Source organism: Pseudonaja textilis, chromosome 1 (genome assembly GCF_049901715.1).
Source record: "Pseudonaja textilis isolate UNSWEBS1 chromosome 1, rPseTex1.2, whole genome shotgun sequence".
In the NCBI taxonomy this organism is placed as follows: Eukaryota; Metazoa; Chordata; class Lepidosauria; order Squamata; family Elapidae; genus Pseudonaja; species Pseudonaja textilis.
Window position 1 is genome coordinate 35569548 of NC_141990.1, and position 19344 is coordinate 35588891.

Genomic DNA, 19344 nt, shown 5'->3' on the forward strand with positions numbered 1-19344 from the left:
TTAATAATAACTTTCCAATTTTAACTCTGCCTGTCTGCCCATCAATAGTCCTGGGTGAATGAAGAGGCTCTTATTTAGGGATTATTCTGGAACTCTGGCTTTATACATTTATACATAAATACGCTGATTCTGATCAATATCTCTCAGACTAATGAATGTAAAATTTGATTATCCTATAAATTTTACAGTTCCTAAATGTTCTAGTATAGACTTAGTTTCAAAAGGGAAAGATTACAAGAAAGGGGTATTTCAAAATGTTTTATTTTGGTAGAAAATGTATACTAGCATTAATGTTGTCAAAGAAAGTTAATATTTCAAATATTTATTTAAATGCTAATGTCCAGGTTTAAAAATAACACACATTAATGTGAAAATTATGAGTGAATATATAGAGAGATAAAGGTCAGAAACACATTGATTTGTGGACAAACCCCTCACTAAAGTCCTGCAGCAGAGTTAAGTCACATCATCAACTAGTAGGAGTAAAGAATTTGGACAGCAATGATTATTGTCATCATTAGAGTTGGAAGGGACCAATCCCTTCTTGAAGCAGGAGATCCTATACCATTCCAGACAATGACTGTCCAGTCTCCTTTCAAAAGTGTCCAGTGATGGAGTACCCACAACCGCTGAAGACAAGCTGGTGCATACAATTAGAGGGCAGCAAAATGAACTGCTTACTGCCATGCAGCGAACTTAAGACAGTAGGTAGCAAATAGGTAGCAGCTACCTGTCTCCATTGGCCACCAGATGAAAGCTAAAGGAGGGTGGGGAGAAGGAAATTGAAAAGCTTGTGCTCCTAATGAGAGTGTCTCTCTTCTCTCTTCTCCATTCTTTCTCTCTCTGTTTTCTTCCCTCTCCACACCCTTTCTCATGTCTTCTTCCTGTACTGACAAAACAGTCAGAAGCCATATTTACCTGGTTTCTATCCGTCTTTAATTTTGGTTCTCTCATTTTCCTACTAAATAATATTATCCATAACATAGGCCTTTTCAGAAAACTTACAGGTTAAAAATATTGTTTCGAGATTGAAAATAATAGTTTAAGGATCTTGCTCAGCAATCAATACTGAACCTTGTCTGCAGCTACTGATTTTCTCCTGGTTATTGTATTTTCTCCACTAGATTTTCCATGTTGGCAAAGGGCAGAAACGTAACTAGTTTCTTGATATTTCCTCAAAAATAAAAGGGAACAATGAATGGGTCATTTTGCATATAAATAGATACGCCTGTGTCACCAGAAAGTTTGATAATGTTGCTATTCTTTCATTTTTATCCTCTCAATAATCCTGTGAGGCAATTTAAACTGAGATTTAATCCTGAAGTAGGCATAGAACTTCAATTATGACAGGGAATTTGAATCAGGGTCAGTAGCTGCCGTCCTTGCAGCACTCTGAATATGGCTTGTGAATAAATGTGAATAAATTCTGCACATATTTTACTTCCTGAATTATCTTGGTTGAATAGTAATTTGATCTGCGGCTGCTATGCTCAATTGAAAAGTATGCTCTCTGTCACTTAGGCTGGTAATCGTATAGCAAATCCAGTGGTTTCTCTGAAACTCAGGATAGGCAGTGATGACACTATCAGAAATACATATATGCTAAAAAAAATGCATTTTCTATTTGGCAAATCTGCTGATGCTGCATGTTCTTGCCTTTTCTCCCTATAGTATTTTTACTTTGGGGATCAGAGTATAATTCCCAAAATAAAATTTAATGGCCTCTTTGATTTCTCTATGAGAAATTGTAATGTTGGCTAAATCACAGAACATGTATCTAATAGGCCCATTGTAAAATCTTTATTGTTTTTATTAAAAAGCAAAAAACAAGCAAAACTTGCTGTAAAAGCCACAAAATTGACACAGCTGGGGTTGAGAGCTTGTTACAGCCTAGTTACAATGAGAGGTTTAATACCATGCAAACATTCCATTCTCTATTGGTTGGAAGAGAAATTGAGGGGAACTTTTCATTAACATTCTCCTAGTAGATTCTTCATCAGTTTCCCATTACGCTTTAATCAGAATTAATTAATTATTTTTTCATATTGCTTAACCATCCATCTACCTTGGAGCCTGGCTCCTTGTCCAGTATCAATCATGCTCAACAGAGTGACTAAAAGTAATACTAGAGCATGTGAAAGGAGAAATAGCCATCTCAGAAATGGTAGAAAATGTTTGAGTATTTTCAAAATATTTCAAAAATCCTTAGAAAAAATGGTGTAAACTAGCCTTTCTTTTCTGAAGAAAAAGTAAAGTTGAGAAATGCTATATATTTGGCGCAATGTTACTTAGCATGAAATTCAAATATATTTTACGTTTTCCTTCGGAAAGTCAATCTTTCAGACCATTTGGAAAACAAATATTTTGAATTCCATTCTCCACCCACTTTTGCTTCCTTGCTTGCAGTTCTAAAATCACTGGAAGTTTAATACCAATAATTTTAATATGAGTCACCTTATATGGAACATGGGGAGCATAAGAATGTAATAAATTAAATAAATAAATATTTAGCTTTAAGCTATTTTAAGAATAAAAGTTGCACATTTATTATAAGTGGGAAATTATATTGTGTTCTTGGATTTGATTTTAGAAATTGGACTATTGTTGATTCAGTTCTAAAATAAAATGCCTGTGAGTTGGAAGAATAGGAAGAAAATAGGAAATCATGTAAGTGGTAGACTTACTTTTTCCTGTCATAATTAGGGTGATATGCATTTTGGGCTCTGTCCTCAATTTTTCATTCCCCTGCACAGAGGAACAAACTCATTATCTGCTTGACACTCAGCATCAATGATGACTATAGAACAATAAAGGAGGTGTTTAATGGAGAAAAATTTCCCTTGTCCTCAGAATACCAAAAGAATGACTTGGATAATTGTTTCCTCTTGGATTTACAAAGAGCTTGTTAAAGCTTTGAAGAACTCAATAGGATAAAGAAGAAATGAAGAAAAATCAAATGCTACAACAATATTTGAATGAACTAAATATTAAGACTCTTAGAAGTAAAAAAGAAAGACTATAAAGTTGGTTTATTTGATCAAGATTGAAATAGATATATATTTTATATCTGATAGTTCTAAATGAACATTTGCTGACAAGACTGAAGAATGAGGTTTTCAAGATTTTTGTAAAGATGTTTGAAAATATGAGCTATGAGAAGATGTATTTTGTTGTACTTTAGGAGAAGGTGATAAGTTACTAAAATTGTATATCCTTGAAGAGAGAAGTCATATCTTTATATCTTTTTCTTACTATTTATTATATTCTTTCCTTCTATTCTATTCTATTTTTTCTTTCTCTTCTGCACTTTATATTTTTATTCCTTTTAATTTGTATTAGCTCTTAGCATTTTAATTTCAACTTATAATAAACTTACTATTAAAAAAAAAGAATACCAGTAGTACAACCCAGGCACGATGGACATAAACTGGTTTGGTTTTCACAGAAGTGGTAAATGTGTATTACCAGATTGTAATTGAGATTGAAATCTCTCCCCTCTCCCTCCCTCCCTCCCTCTCTCTCTCTGTCTCTCTCTCTTTCTCTCTCTCTCACACACACAGATACACTTTCTCTCTCTCTCTCTCTCTCTCACACACACACACACACACACACACACACACGCACACTTACTTTGGTGAAGAAACAATCGTTTATGGAAAGAGTTAAGGAAGAAGTCTATTCCTTGATTCTGCAGTTCTTGTTCTGATGTCTGCATGTTTTTTTTTTTTGTACTGAAGAACACAGTTACAATATAAACCCATATCTGTTACCTTATGAAAGCTTTTTCATCTATTGAAGTCTAGGTTTAAATAGAGTGTTGGAAAATAATTGCTTTAGAAAGGTCATGTGTAACATTGACCACAACACTTGAAAAGTTGTTTCCTTTTCAGACAGTCTCACTTTGACTCATTTGACAAATTGGATTATTATTTCCTTCTTTTGTTTGCCTGAGGTTAATCAATATTTGATATCCCAATCTATTACTGGATTTTAGCAGTAGCCCTAACCAGGAAGAGAGTAGAAGCAAAACACAACAACAATCTTTTCTTCTTGTTTTTGCTTGCTTTCAGTTGGATTTGCAGCCCTGACAATTTTTATTTGATCATCCAGTGTGCTTTGTTCTAGGGTATTTAGGTATTTATTTATTTTTACATTTCCCACTATATAGCATGATAAAAAAATACCTGATTTTTATGCTGATGGGTTCGCACTCATAGCTCCCAGGAATGCACAGGGAAATTGTCAAGTAGTTTGTTTGACTTTGACAATATTTGAAGGAAAGAGAAATATACCCATGTACAGTTAGATGTCAACTTAACATAGTTCATTCAATGATAATTCCAAGTTACGGTGATGCTGAAAAAAGGGACTGGTTCCTGAAGTTATGGTTGTAGTAGCATACTACAGTCATGTGATCAAAATTTGGACAGTTGGCTGTCTACCCGCACTTACAGCCACAAGGACACTTAAGCTTTACCCACCTACCCCACTTATCTCTCCCTCATCTGTGCCTTTTTTGATTCCCTGCACTTTATTGTTCCTTCCTAACTGACCTTTGATATCTTCTTGCTCCTGCAACTGACCACATATCTCCTACCTGGCCCTTTGTGATGACTTCTCTAGTCATGCATGGTGGTTTCCTTGTGAGAGTTGGGAAGATGGCCTCACATAGCTAAACACTTCCTTATGAAGGGACAGGGTGGGTTCATCTTAGCAGCAGCAGAAGCAAGAAGACACCAGAAATCAGCTGGGATAGTTGAGTGCAGCTCAGCAGAGACCTAAGAGTACAAAATTGCAAGGGTGGCTGCAGCTGGCATTGTGCTGGGGTAACTGAGGTTTCCCAAGCCAGCTCCAGCTTTACACCATGTTGATGGAGTGACTGGGATTTCCTGGGGCACTGCAGCTTGGTGCCACATGACAGATGGTCATACAGCTGGGCACTACTGCTTTGTGTCATGCTGCTGTGGCAGCTGGGGCTTCTTGGCGCACAGTGCCAGGGCAACTGAGGGTTCAAGGGGCCATGGCATGCCAAGAAGCCCCTGAACTGCGATATGGCAAGTAGGATGTCTCACAAGGTAGAGTGCAGAGTGACTAAAAGGGCAGAAATGGAGAGGGGGAGGTAAAGATGAGCAGGGGGAGTTACATTACTGAGGCTTGGGGTTGGGCTCAGAATGGCTTGGCTTGGGTTGGGTCCTCAAGTAACAACCAGTGGAATTTGGTGACCCTACTTGCCATTGCCATTGCTAAGCAATGAGGTCATGTGATATTATGCTTTATGTCTGAATCACTTATTGATAGAAATTCTGGTTCCAGTCATAAGTTGAGGATGACCTGAATAGGCAAAACCATGCTCTTATGTCTCAAGTATATCTTGTCAGTATTGTATTTAACATATTCTAAAGTAAAACCAGCAAGAGAGGAGGAGTGGAGTGTCAGTGTCCAATGCTGAATATGGCCAATTTTTAGGAAATTTCAGTAAAGAGCAGAAACCTCTGCTTTCTGAAATCAGAAAGGTTCTTATTTCCACCATCCATATGAAATAGTCCTGCATATAGTCCTGCATAGTTTATGCCTTGTGGGATCAAAAGCAACCTTTTCATTATATACTGTGAACTGCCAGATGCCTAACAAGGCAATAGTATTGTAGTTCTGTATTGGGCAAGTTGCAGAACAAATGATGTTTCCTGCTCCCATTGGTAGCCGGGCCTATTTGATATAGGACTCCTATTGCAAATCTGGTATTTTAAATTAAGCAGCTTTGAAAGTGGACTTTCTTGCAACTGGGAGAAATTTCATACTACTTTGAATAATGTCTTCTATAGTAGCAAAAATGGAGGTGAATTTGACAAAATGCATTAAATATGGGGAGAGGTTACTAATGGCATAATATAATAATAAGTGACCATAATATAATTTTATCTCTACAAAATTTCACTTTCTTTCTGTGCAATGTTGCAGAAAAAGTGGCTTCAGGTGCAAAAAAGAAAAGAAAAGAAAAAGAATGGTTGCCAAAACTATTTAACTATAAATTCTCCTTGAAGCCTTTTTTGGAAGGATTCTTACTTACATATATTATTTTTCAGTCATCTTTAATGCCATTTCTAAGAAAGCTGGGTGCACAATTGATAAGGTTTCCTCTCCCCACATCCAAATTATAGTTGTTTATGGAGAAACATTAATGTTAATCAAGGCCCAAATTGCAACAGTAATTCATGCAAGCCATCAATGTCAGCAGAATGAGGTTATGACCTGCTATACCCTGGACCCATGGGAAGATCCACATGGCTTATTTTCTTTCACTGAGGGCAAAAATAAACATGGAGATATAGTTAATAGTAATATTGATCAGTGCTCGTATAAATGTGAGATATTTGGCAGGATTCCTCAGTTATATTGTATTTTAAAATTTCTATCTCTGTTTTTTTTTTCCTTTCTCCCCTCTCCAAATTTTTTGGGGGGAACTTAAATTTTCAATTTCATTAGAGATGTAGTTAGAATCCATAGCTGAATCAACCAAGAAGTTAGTTGAAATGTGATGCTTTGTATTTCAGTCATAAAGAAATAAGAGATATGCAGATTCCTAATCAAGTGGCAAAGGTTTACATTGAGTATATAAAGGGTAGGAGGTGAGAGTTAAGAATTAATTAAGATCAAACCATTACACTTGTTAAAACACAAGTCCCTTTATTGAAATCCATTATTCCCATTTAACAACTTCAGGTCTCGATTTTTTCTATGTGTGTGTATAATCATTTTGGATTACAAACCTTGAAGCAGCTTGATGCAATGTTTTGAAACATGATGTCAGGCTCTGTTCACCAGATCTTCATAGATCACCAGGTAGTTTATAGCCGCCCTCATTTTGCTTGCTTTATTTCTACAGATTACATGTTCCTAACCTATATGTGAATTAGAAGTGTAGGTTCAACGCCTACACTTTTCTGTATTTATTACTATTTGCAATATATGTGTACCTGTGTCAGCTGGTCCTCCATTCAAAATCCAAGAAAGAAATACTTAGACTCCTTTAATCAGAGAAAAGATTTCTTTTACTGGAAATCAAGTGGCAGCAACAAAAGAATTCTGAATCTGAGAAAATGGGTGTGTAAATCACATATACAAAGTAATGGCAACGTTCCCACCCCCAATATTTCAATTGGCTCATCCAATTAAAAGTTGTGGATATCATCCAGGTGGTGATGTCATTGACCTTGATATATTTTGATAACGAGTTGCAGCTGCACATAGCATAGGATGGAAACCTAAGCAAGAATCTAACCCCACCCAGCTTATACAGTTCTGATTTGTAACACCTCCAGCTCACTTCCCATAACCATTCCCCCCCGTTACTTATGACAGCCAAAAGATGCAAAGCAAAGGGAGAAAATCTTGAAGGCTGACAACCTGTTTATTTAAAATGTGTTTAAATATGTATCTTAAAGATAGACAAAAATCTTTCCAGCATTCTTTTTAAACCATTTTGTGTACCAATGTGGAAATGGGAAAAAATGAGTCTGGAAAATAAGAAATCAAATCTGATAAATCTGCAAGCTCCAAGATAACAGAATAGCAGAATAACTGAGTTGGAAAGGACATTGGAGGTCTTCTAGTCCAACCCCCTGCTCAAGTAGGAGACCCCATAATTCCAGACAAGCAGCTGTCCAGTCTTTCTTGAAAACCTCCAGTGATGGAACACCCACAATTTCTAAAGGCAAGCAATTCCACTAGTTAATTATTCTCAGTGTTAGGAAATTTCTCCTTAGTTCTAGGTTGCTTCTCTCTTTGATTAGTTTCCATCCATTGTTTCTTACCTTGCCTTGTGGTGCTTTGGAAAATAGATTGATCCTCTCTTCTTTGTGTCAGCCCTCAAATACTGGATACTGCTATCATGTCACCCCAGTCCTTCTTTTCACTAGACAAACCCAATTCCTGCAACTGTTCTTCATATGTTTTAGGCTCCAGCCTCCTAATCATCTTTGTTGCCATTTTCTTCACTCTTTCCAGAGTCTCTGCATCTTTTGTATCAACCAAAACTGGATGCAGTATTCTAAGTGTAGTCTTACTAAGACTTTGTAGAACGGTACTAATACTTCACATGATCTTGATGCTATTCTTCCATTAATACAACCTAGGATTTTGTTGGCTTTTTTGGCTGCTGCCACATAGTACTGGCTCATATTTAAATGCTTGTTCACTAGGACTCCAAGATCCTTCACAAAAGTACTACTATTGAACCAGCTCCCACCTATTCTCTATCTGTGCATTTGTTTTTTCTTGCCTAAATGTAGAACTTTACTTTTTTAACTGTTGAATTTTATTTTGTTAGATGGGGCCCAGTGTTCAAGTCTGTCGAGATCTTCTCTATCTTGAGTCATCTCCTGAAGTGTTGGCTATTCTTGCCAGCATGGTGTTGTCTGCAAATCTGATAAATTCCCTTTCTATTCCCTATATATGTCTGTGTACATACTCTACTAAGTAGAGATTTAGACAAAATGACATCCATTGTTCCTTGTTTGATTTTATAAAGCTAATAATTCTCCACATATTTCAGTTAAAATTGTAAAATCTGGAACTGATATTTAGAGTGGGCTTTATTAAGACATCAAAATTGTCATGGCTGTCTTAAAATAATTGTGATATTTATGATAAACTCATGGGATCCAAATATCTTTAGTATTAGATAACCTAAAAATAGTCCTAGCATTGGGCTATTATACAGTAGTTCATTGCCTCAAGCAGCAGACATCAGCAGTTCTTTTTTTTTTAATCCCAATTTTCATGGGAAAAGATTTGCTTCATAAACTGTCTAAATAATTCATTTATTACATGAGAAAAAAGATATTATAGGAGGGCCATTAACTGTCTCAAATCAGTGGCTATGATCATTCAGAGCCATAAAAAGCACATTTGAAGCATTTCATCTGTTTTCCAGGCAGAGATCCCATTATATAAAAAAGGAGTAAAAATGCAATGTAATAATTGTAAAGATATAAAAGGGTTTAGTATTTGAGTGATAGAATCAGTATTTTTCTTGTCACCAATGTTTATTTCTTTCTGTTTAATGCCTTGTAAGTATGAAATATTCCTTGTTTCAATATCTTTTGCTGTGATTTATATCTGAATTAAAATCACACTGTTTAAATGTCACTAAATATAGGATAAATTTGAATTCAGAAGAAGCCATAGAAGGCATGTTTTCTATGGTTATATACAAAATAAAAGCTTAGATAGGTAGGTTAGGTGAATGTATTTAGTGTATATGTGTTAGGTAAGAGAATGGAAATATTTTGTGAATCACATGTAGAGCTAGACAAATTGCCTGTTGAAATACTTTTTTAAAAAAATCTGAGCTAGATAATTTTTCTAAATTTCTCCAGAGGAGAAATTCTCCAACAATTTCTCATAGGAAGATATCAACTTATCAGTAGCAGTATCTTCTTTGTTTCTGAGGTTGCAAAGTGTCTTTGCTCATGATTTAATGGAAATATGGGAGATCTCCTGGGCTTTACATAACGAAAGAGCTAACTATGGAGTGAAAAACCAAAGTATTGGAATAACAACGAGTGGAAAAATTTAGGAGTCTCTTTTCTCAAGAGGATAGTGGGTTTGGTGATTATGATAATGATTGATGGTGATGATGAGTGTAGAGTATAAATGAAAGAGGATATGAATGCGACCCATATTTAGTGTGACCCATGGCCAGAGTTACAGCAAGAACTTAGCAGTTCTGGAGTTTGATCTATTGAATTTTCTCAGAGTCAAGATGGATCTAGAGAGCTCATGATTATGTCCTCAGTGAACTCAAATGACATGTTTCTCAGCAACTTTCAGAGAAAACTACTTGCTTGAATTAGGACTTCCATAGGTACAGTAGTTCCTCATTAGAAGTGCTAACCTGGAAGTTAGTAAAAAAAAAGAAAGGAATCCCATTTCTAGTTCTCAAATATTACACAATTCTACTGAACTCAATGTTAATGTTAAATCTGCAGGGAAACATATTCAGGGACATTTTCACAGTGAAAGCACAGAACTTGCTGAATTGCAGTCTGCAGAAAACAAAAGGTCTACTCCTAATTTCCTTGGCCTACCTTGTCCATTTTCTTCCTTCTAAGTAAATGAGCTGTGGCAGCAGAAAGGACAAGGCATATTTGCCTTCAATTACCCCTTTTTTTTTTTCATGTTTTGCCAAAGGGAATTTAATATACTATTTTAAAATATGGACTTTTTGTGTTTTCTTAAAAACTATTTTGCCTCATCATTTTACCCTTTAATGCATCTTTAATTAAAAATTCTAAATGATATAAACAAATTCATCTATCATTGGTGTTATCACATTGGTGTTAACTCTAATAACTATATAGATAGATTTTCTGTGTGAAAACTTTCCCTAACCTTGTCTTTCAGGTCTTCAAGGGTGCACTGATATTCCTGTAACTGAGTCCCTCCACTTTGCTGCTGTTCATTCTCATCTTCTCTTTCCTTCCACCTTCCCTAGAGAACTTGGTTGCATAATGTAGAGTAAAAGAACCTATTTCTTTCATATTACTTTCAATTATTCCTCTCCAGGCCAGAAGACAAATAAGTAGGCAGGCACAAATTGTACTTCTACTTCTGTGATGCTTTTCTTTATGTTCCTTTTTTTTGAATCATTTTCTTAGTCGTTTTTTTTTTCTCTCTAGGCATTGCTTCCTTGCCTATTTAGCAATATCATGCAACACATTTGGCTCTTTTCTTTTAACCTGCCTGCCAGGCACAAAGCAACTAGGGTGCTCATTACTGATCCTTCTGCTTGGACATATGAATAGCCCCTGGCTGCATATAAAAGTTGGTGTTTCTTAACTATATGAATAACATTAAAACAAGGCACAACAGTATCCCTAGGGTGTCTTGTAGCAAGCTGAAATTTCATCAAAATGAGGAAAAGTACTTTGTGACTTGCACATAACATTGTAACACAAATACAAAAAAAAAGGGGGGGGCTGTGTGACTTCCCAAGCTCCGTTTTCATGGGGAAAGGATTACAGGAAGATGTCCCAGCTCAAAACAGAGTTTGTGAGGGCCATGTGCTCCGTTTTTGCTGGCAGAAGGTTGCAGGAGGCCATCACAGCTGAAAATGGAGCTCAAGAGCCAGTTTTCACTGGCAGTGCACTTTGGTCAACACAGGTGCCCTCCTGACATGAGTGATGTCATGATGGCCATGCCCACCCTGGCCATTCCCACCCCGGCCCACCAAGGTCAAACACAACCCTCAATGTGGCTCTCAATGAAATCAAGTTTGACACCCCTGCTTTACAACATAAGCAGTATTAGCAACACATGTATGAGGAACCAAATGGGCACATTCATAACCCTTTGCATTAATCCCTGCCAAATAAAGAACTACATATATAAAATCCACCTTCCATGTTAATTTCTTCTTCGTTAATTAAGATCAAATGGTTGTAACTTAAACAGGCAGACAGGTAGAATTCTTCCACATGTGACCAAGTAATTAAATTCCGTTTTTCCTTCAACACTTCACTCTCTGAATCTAAATCTTGTTGGCAGCAAAGACACACTTTGTATTGATTAGATTGGGGGAAAAAGTTGGGGAAAAGACTCATCAAATCACAACTCACCAAATAGTAGGCCAGTTACAAGTCAGAACTTTCAAAACAGGCAAGCTTTTTTCTAAGATAAGGAGATTTGAAATGATCATTTTGAAATTGGAATGTTTTGAAGTCAAACCCTTTTACATTTTCTTGATTAAAAGAAAAAATAGCAGTGATACATTTGATCAGTACACCCCATCTGGCCATCTACCTTAGATTGTTTTTCATGTATTTTTACATAACAAGTATACTTTGGGTTACTTGGATTTTCTACCAAAAGGTGAGAAAGGTGAGAATATTCTCCTTTATTCTTAATATTGAAGAACATAATAGAGTTCCAGACCCTCTTCAGTTCATTAAAGTAGCATTTATGTAATTAAAAGTAATTTTGAATCAAATTCCAGAAGGAAAATAGCAAAACAGAAAACTGGTTCCTGGATCCTACTTCTGCTTCTACAGTTTTTTTACATGCAAATTTTTAATGAGATTTCCGTATAACAATAACTCCATGGTTACCCTAGACCGAAATTGAATGGCTTTAAATGATAACTGAACTATCTGTTGTAGAACTTCTTACAATCTTTCAATGAAAGTTCTTGACTGAATAACTATATTTCTTTTAAAACACATTAGAGAGATTTAATGATAGACAATCTTGATATTGAATTGTATTGTAGATACTAATGTAATCTAAATACAGAAGCAGTAGCAATATTAACAATTTTTGTTTGAGGGTTTTTAAAATTCTCTTCACAGTTTAATATAATGCTTTACAATAAAATGTGGTACCACTCACATATGCCTAAAATTTTAGCCTTGTGGGAGCCCAACATGAGTGAAAATCCTAGTCCTTCTGAATTTTGAATCTCTGATTTAAGTTAGGGTGTGCCTTTGTGCAAAGATATAGTAGGCAGGATGGCAAGGATATGTCTATTCAAAGGTTCCGCTGTAGTGACTTGCTGCACAGTGTGTTATTAAGATGTTAATAATGTTTATTATTAATATTTAAGACATTTAAAAACATCCTCTAAAATGATAAACTTTCTGAAAGGAATGTCAGATTTCTTCAAAAATAGATATTTGGGTTAAAATTTACTTCTAAAACATATATTTATCTGATCTCATACAGGCTGTGAAAGAGCCCTCCATTTGATAATGCTTGGAGCACTGAGAATTGAGTTAATATTTTGGCTCATGGTGTCAATGAAAGGGAATATATCCTTAAGTAACCTGGAGATACTCCCTTTTTTCGCGCATTGCAGCTGTAATACAGGAAGTTACAAAGAGTTAGTTGTTGGGGACATTACACCCTCATAATATCTTCAGTAATTTTATTCCTACCTTTCTAGTTCAGTGCTGGAGAAGAGATAATAGAAATCAAATTATAGTAGACTTCTAATGACACTCTTGTAGTATAGTCAATCTGATTAGCTACATAACAGAATTATGCCATCGTGATCAGTATATAATCACTAAATGGTTAATATGGCTACAGTTCTAGCACATGCTTATAAAGGACTGACCATAAAATGGTTACATTAATATATGGTTTTGAATTGTCAGAATGACATAGTCACAAATAAATACAAACTGTGCCAGAGAAACAAAGTTTCCATGCTTTCTGCTCTCTTGCATTCACGTGCATTTTTAAATCTTCCTATGATGTTCAGTATTGTTCTTTGTGTTGCTAGTTTTTTGAAATAGTGAGTTCTGCCACATAAAAACATATAAATGCAACTAGTTACTAAAATTTGCATTCACCTGCTTAATTTTTTAAAGGTGTTTTGCTTCTTTTTCTCTGTTTATAAAATGTTATATAGGAGCAAGTAGAAGCAAGTAGGAAAGACATGGATGAATACTGAAATAAAAGAGCATCATCAAAATTGGTTGTATTTCAAAGCATTTGATTTGGAGCAGAAAAAGTTGAATAAAGTTTATGTATTTTATAGTCACATGCGTCTGGGGAAATTCTTATATATTTAATAATTCATGAAAAGGGATGATTGCTTACAGTGCCAGAGCAATTACATTTTTTGTTTGTTTGTTTTATGTTTTCTGATTAATATGAATATCAGAGTAAGAGGGTGATTAAAACACATGAATTGCACAATTTGTCACTTCAGTTGCTGAAATAGTTTAGAAGAATGCACAATCTCAAAAAAAATTGCCTTGGAATTTGTTTACCTAGAAAAAAAAATGTTTTTTTTTTCCTGTCATCTTTCCTAAACAGGTTTTAAAATGTCTTTTCTTTTAAATTATTTTCCCCTCACGAAAGAAGAATGGGTAACCCTGCTCCAACCTAATATTATATATGCCAGGTCAATGAAAATCTTCATAAACTCCTCAGGCTCTATGCAGTTGTTCTCAAGTTAAACCCCGAGGCAAGGTGATGGTGCTGAACTTAGCCAATCTCCCTGGGGGTAATTCTAGCTGTGTTCTGTGGCTACAGTCTGTATACGATAAGGAAATCTATGAAATCCACCCTCAAAAAATCTACAGTTCCTTTAAAGAGTGTTATGTTTAACTAAGGGATATAGTCAAACATGCACATCCCCATCTTTGGCCTAATCTTACAATTAAGGCTGCTGGTAGGAAGCAATGAAGTTGTTAATGCTTCTTTGAAGAAGTTTTGCAGTATAGATCTGAAATCTAGTATAAAAAAGTGATACAAGCTTGTATAATAAAAAAAATCAGGAGGATGCCAAAAGAAAAAGAAATAGTAAAGTCTCAAATACTTGTTTTTGAACCTGAGGGCTTTTCAAAAGATGCAGCAGTTAAATTCATTTATTCAGTTGTTAGAATTTTATTACTGTCTCCTTTTTTCTTTTCACTTTTCAGTTTGCTCCTTTCTACCCTTAATTTTATCAGCATGATTATTCAGAAAAAGAGCATTTTGCTTGTGTTTGATGGAAACAAAAATCAATAATTGCTTTAGTCTGTATTTTTTAAATGAACACAGCAAGCTACCCAGTAAATTCCCAGTTATGAGGCCTTTTTCATAATAATTAAAACAGATAAGAATATTTGGAGTGGATTGTTGCTTGCAAGATGTGGCAATGATTTGAATAGATAAAACTACCTAATTAATTTTACCTACAGATACTACTACAATTTTGTGGGAAGTGGGTCTAATTAGAGCTGAAACCAGGTTGTCCTTCCTGATATTTCAGATTAGGGACTATTCTTTCCTTAGTTCAGGTGGTTGGTAAATGTCCATTTGCTACATTGAATAATATCTATCTTCTAGGTATGATATAGAGCAATATCTGCCTCATCAATATTATCCATTCAGGGCAATACTACAATGAAATACTGATTGAGAATTGTTGATCATTCTGTTAGTTCCTGGATTTTATTTGGAATATTTGTTACTCAACAATAAAATTACAGTAGTAGGATTATTCCCATAGGGAGGTAGGAAAAAGTCCATTTGAGCAGATTTATTTAATACTGCTCATGTAATTTCTTCCCTTGTCCTTCAGGGATCTCTTCTACAAGGAAACTGATAATAGTAGGAGGGAAGAAAATTGTATAGAACTTTTGAGGAAGATCAGTGTTATCTATGCTATCCTTCTAAAGATTAAAACTGAGAAGAAAGTATCCTTTCAAAGGGTAAACTAGATAAAGCACTGCAACTCAATGTATAGAGTAATTTTTTAAAAAATAACTATTAATATTTTCCTTTATTTCTGGCTTTTCTTCACAGCACCAAGGAAAAATTGGTGTTAAATTTAATGTTGGAACAGATGATATCGCAATTGAAGAAGTCAACGCAATCATTAATGATGGAAAATACCATGTAGTACGTTTTACAAGAAGTGGTGGTAATGCCACATTACAGGTGGACAACTGGCCGGTTATAGAACGCTACCCAGCAGGTGAGAATGTAAATACAATCTGATGGATTTGTGCAATTATAGGGTTTTAAAGGTTTTTTTCTTACATAGGTATGTAGGATCTTTGCTTCTTCAAGATGCCTAACTGTCTAATTGCTGCCATAAAAAATGTTTTTACCAATTGTTAAAATAGCAATTTTTGAGTTTTTATTTCATTACATTGGACAGATGAATAAAACTGAGGAGTAAAGATGTCAAAATTCTTTGAAACCAAGTTTTAAATAACAAGAACAAGGTATTAATGTATTGATGTACTTAGATAACGCAAAGGCTTTGACAAAAATAGCTTAATATATTGAAAAACCATCTGGAATTGAAATAAGTACAGGAAAATAGTACTTATTTTATAAACCACTATTAAGCAAAGTAACAAAATATATTACAATACTAATTTAAAGAAAAATTGGATTAATTTTACAAACATTTGCCAGTTGTGTTCACCAGCTGCTTAGTTTAAGCTGTCTTATCAAAATCTATCCAACATATGGTTTGTTCCCCCCAAAATATTTTTTGTTGCTCATTAGATGAGCTGTGGTATAGCCTCAGCAGATTATCAATTATTTTTAATTGGCCAAGCCAATGGATAGGCCTTGTGTCTTGCACAAAACCATAAAGTTATATGCTGAATCTTATGAAAATGATGTGATGATGTATTATAAATTGGAAAAAATGAATTTTAGGAAAAATAGACACAAAAATGCCTCATTGGCGCATTGGTTAGAGTGCAGTACTGCAGGCTACTTCTGCTGCAGCCAGCTGCCTGCAATTTAGCAGATCGAATCTCACCAGGCTCAAGGTTGACTCAGCCTTCCATCCTCCCGAGGTAGATAAAATGAAGACCCAGATTGTTGGGGGCAATATGCTGACTTTGTAAACTGCTTAGAGAGAGCTGTAAAGCACTATAAAGTATATATAGGTCTAAGTGCTATTGTTGTTGCTATATTTTAATGTAACAATACTTTATGCAAAATGAAAACAAGGCAAACTGAATGAGATAAAATATAATGGATTCATACAGGCATTTCTACAATTCTTTTTACAATCAGGATGCTCTGATGTCACAGAGATTTTCACAAGATGAAACTAGAGTTCTCTTTCGACATTTTATAGCATAGAGTCATGCTTTGTGGTCTTACATCCCAGTTTGGGCTGGACATTGCAATTCCAGTCATATGTGATAATAGTCAGGAAGGGTTGCTACTTCACCTGTTTTCTATACAATGAGACCAATTAACAAGTTCATGATTTTTTTTCCTGGTACTGCTATCAGTTTCCAATTAATAAGCTATGATCCTCTGCACGAATGAGTGGCAAGAATAGAGTCTTGTGTAGACTTTTGAAGTTTTCCAGTATTTAAAATAACAATAGCGGAACTTCTGGTGAACTTTAAAATCAGCATCTAAGCTCCAATTTTTGGTTCTTTGGTAAAGGATGTGAGTTTAACAAGCCATTATCCAGGGAAGCATTTATTTTGTCACTCCTTTTTGTGAAAAATACATATTTCTTACCATAAATTATTGGCTGGTCTTCATCACAATTACAAGAATATATTCTTAACTATACTTGTTTAATTTTAGTGTCTGTGTATTTACTTAAAATTTTATCCCCTGCTATTAGTTCATTTATTATCTTATTTGTTATACTGCATGCAATTTGAGGAGGAAGGTTGAGCTTTTTAAAATTAAACTTTCATTTTACTTTGATTTTTAATGCTCAAAAGCAAGTTTATAGTCTGTGGAACAATAAATAGCTCTATGTTGCAGAATTCTTAGGCATTTGGATTTAATACTAACACTAAGTCATTTCCTGTATTCTTCTCCTCCTCCCCCAGAAAAAGAAAACACTGGAAATGTTTCATAAAATGTTAAACGAGCATTCATAGTCTTTCTGTTGATTTTAATAGTTCCTTGTACACTACAGCAGGGCCTAATTAAAAACATAGTTTCAGTCATAACTCAGAATTCCCTTGTGAATCTTCTTGCTCAGCTCAGGCCAGTTGTTCTCAATCTTTAATTTTCTTTAAGCTTTTATCAATATCATAATGGTGTGTTGTAATGTAACAGCAAAAATTGGTGTTTTGTTTTGCTTTTGAACTTTGCCTTGATTTAACTCTGCCATTATAACATCTGTTTTGCTTTTGTGCTTCTTGTCCAATCTATAAGCCACATTCTGCATCCTTTTCAGTCAGGTTTCTGGCCCAGTTATGGAACCAAAACTCCATTAGTCACATCCATCCTTGCTCTTCTGGATCTGTTAGTGGCTTTCAATATCATCAACCATGATGTTCTTTTAGGTTGACTTAAGAAGTTTGGGGAGGGCAGTACAGTTTTTGGCTGGTTTACCTCCTTCTTCCAAGGAGGGTCCCAACTGGTGTTAATAGGGACCAAGAGCCCCTCCTTTGTGGGGTGCCACAGAGCTTGATGCACTTTCTGCTCCTATTTTAACATCAACATGAAACTGCCGGGCAAGGTCATCCATCACCATAGGGCAAAGTATCACCAATAAGCTGATGGTATCCAGCCATATATTTCCATCCCAGCTGAAGGGAATGACGCAGTAGACATCCTTTCATAGTTCCAGCAGGCTGTCAGGAACAGCACACTTCAACTGAAATCCATCTAGTAAGATAGAATGGTGGTCTTATGTATATAGGAGTTTATCAATTTTGGTCTTGGATAGGGTTGAACAACCTCAGGTATATAACTTGGGGGTCCTCTTGGACTCACAGCTCCTTCTTGAATAAGGTGGCAATTGTGGCCAGGAGGGCCTTTGCCCACCTTTGCATTATGTGTAGTGCCATCCCTTTCTGGACAGGAAAGTCCTCTGTTACTCATACCCTGGTCATCTCCCAACTGGACTATTGCAACATGCTCTATATGGGGCTCCCCTTGAAAAGTATCCAAAGGCTTCAGCTGATGCAGAATGCAGCCACATGAGCCATACTAAGGGCCTAAAGAAGGGCATATATAACACCTTTGCTCCACAAATTTCAGGTCCAATTCAAAGTGTTGGTTATTACCTATAAAACCCTACATGGCATAGTGCCAGGCTATCTAAAGACTTGGCTTCAGCCTGTTGCATCAGTCCATCCCACTCATTCAGGCAGGGAAGCTATGTTATAAACCCGATCTGTTTAAAATAAATTGAGAAAGAGGGCTTTTCTGCCACAGCCTCTGAATTGCGGAATATCTTGCCCTCAGAGTGAGAAACCCCCCCAATATTTTGGCCTTCTCTGTAGCCTTGGGGGGGGGGACACAAAGACCCACACAACCATGAAGCTGGCTGAACCCATGAGAAACCACCACTCCCAACACCAGTACTAATAACTGCTAATCTCCCATCTTGGAATTCTTTGCCTTTTGAAAAATGGAATAGAATAGAATCATTCTTTATTGGCCCAGTGTGATTGAGCACATGAATTTGTTTCCTGTGCATAAGCTCATGGTGTACATATAAATCAGAATTACTGGAGAGCATTTCACCGAGACTGCCATCAGCAGTGCCATCCTTAACGGAATCATATATGGATATATGATTTTTTTTTATAATTTTGTTTTACAATTTTAAAACTTTTAATACTAAATTACTATAATTTTAATGTTTAATTTTATTGATGATATTGTACGTGGGAGGTTAAGAAATATAAAATATAAATAAACAACTATCCCCAGGAACCGACATGGTAGGCGATAACAATATTGTCTGTCCATTTTGGAGTGGTTTGTGGTTTGTTTTGTATATGCAGGCAGTGGCCTACATACATATGGCAATGATGATTATGTGGTCTACTGTATACTAGGTGCCTTCAGCTGACGCAGAAAATTCTAAAAGTTTCCAGCTGCAATTACACTTATCTG

The 19344-nt window shown here is 35.6% G+C and overlaps 1 protein-coding gene across 27 annotated transcripts in view; it reads left to right on the top strand.

Moving 5' to 3' along the window:
• The window catches only part of NRXN1 (neurexin 1), a 915732-nt gene that overhangs the window by 757560 nt on the left and 138828 nt on the right, over positions 1 to 19344 (top strand). For all 27 annotated transcript variants that reach the window (XM_087930798.1, XM_087930804.1, XM_087930891.1 and 24 more), the window contains one exon: positions 15298 to 15469. In XM_087930798.1, coding sequence (XP_087786924.1) covers positions 15298 to 15469 — 172 coding nt within the window. The remainder of the gene's footprint in view (positions 1 to 15297; positions 15470 to 19344) is intronic.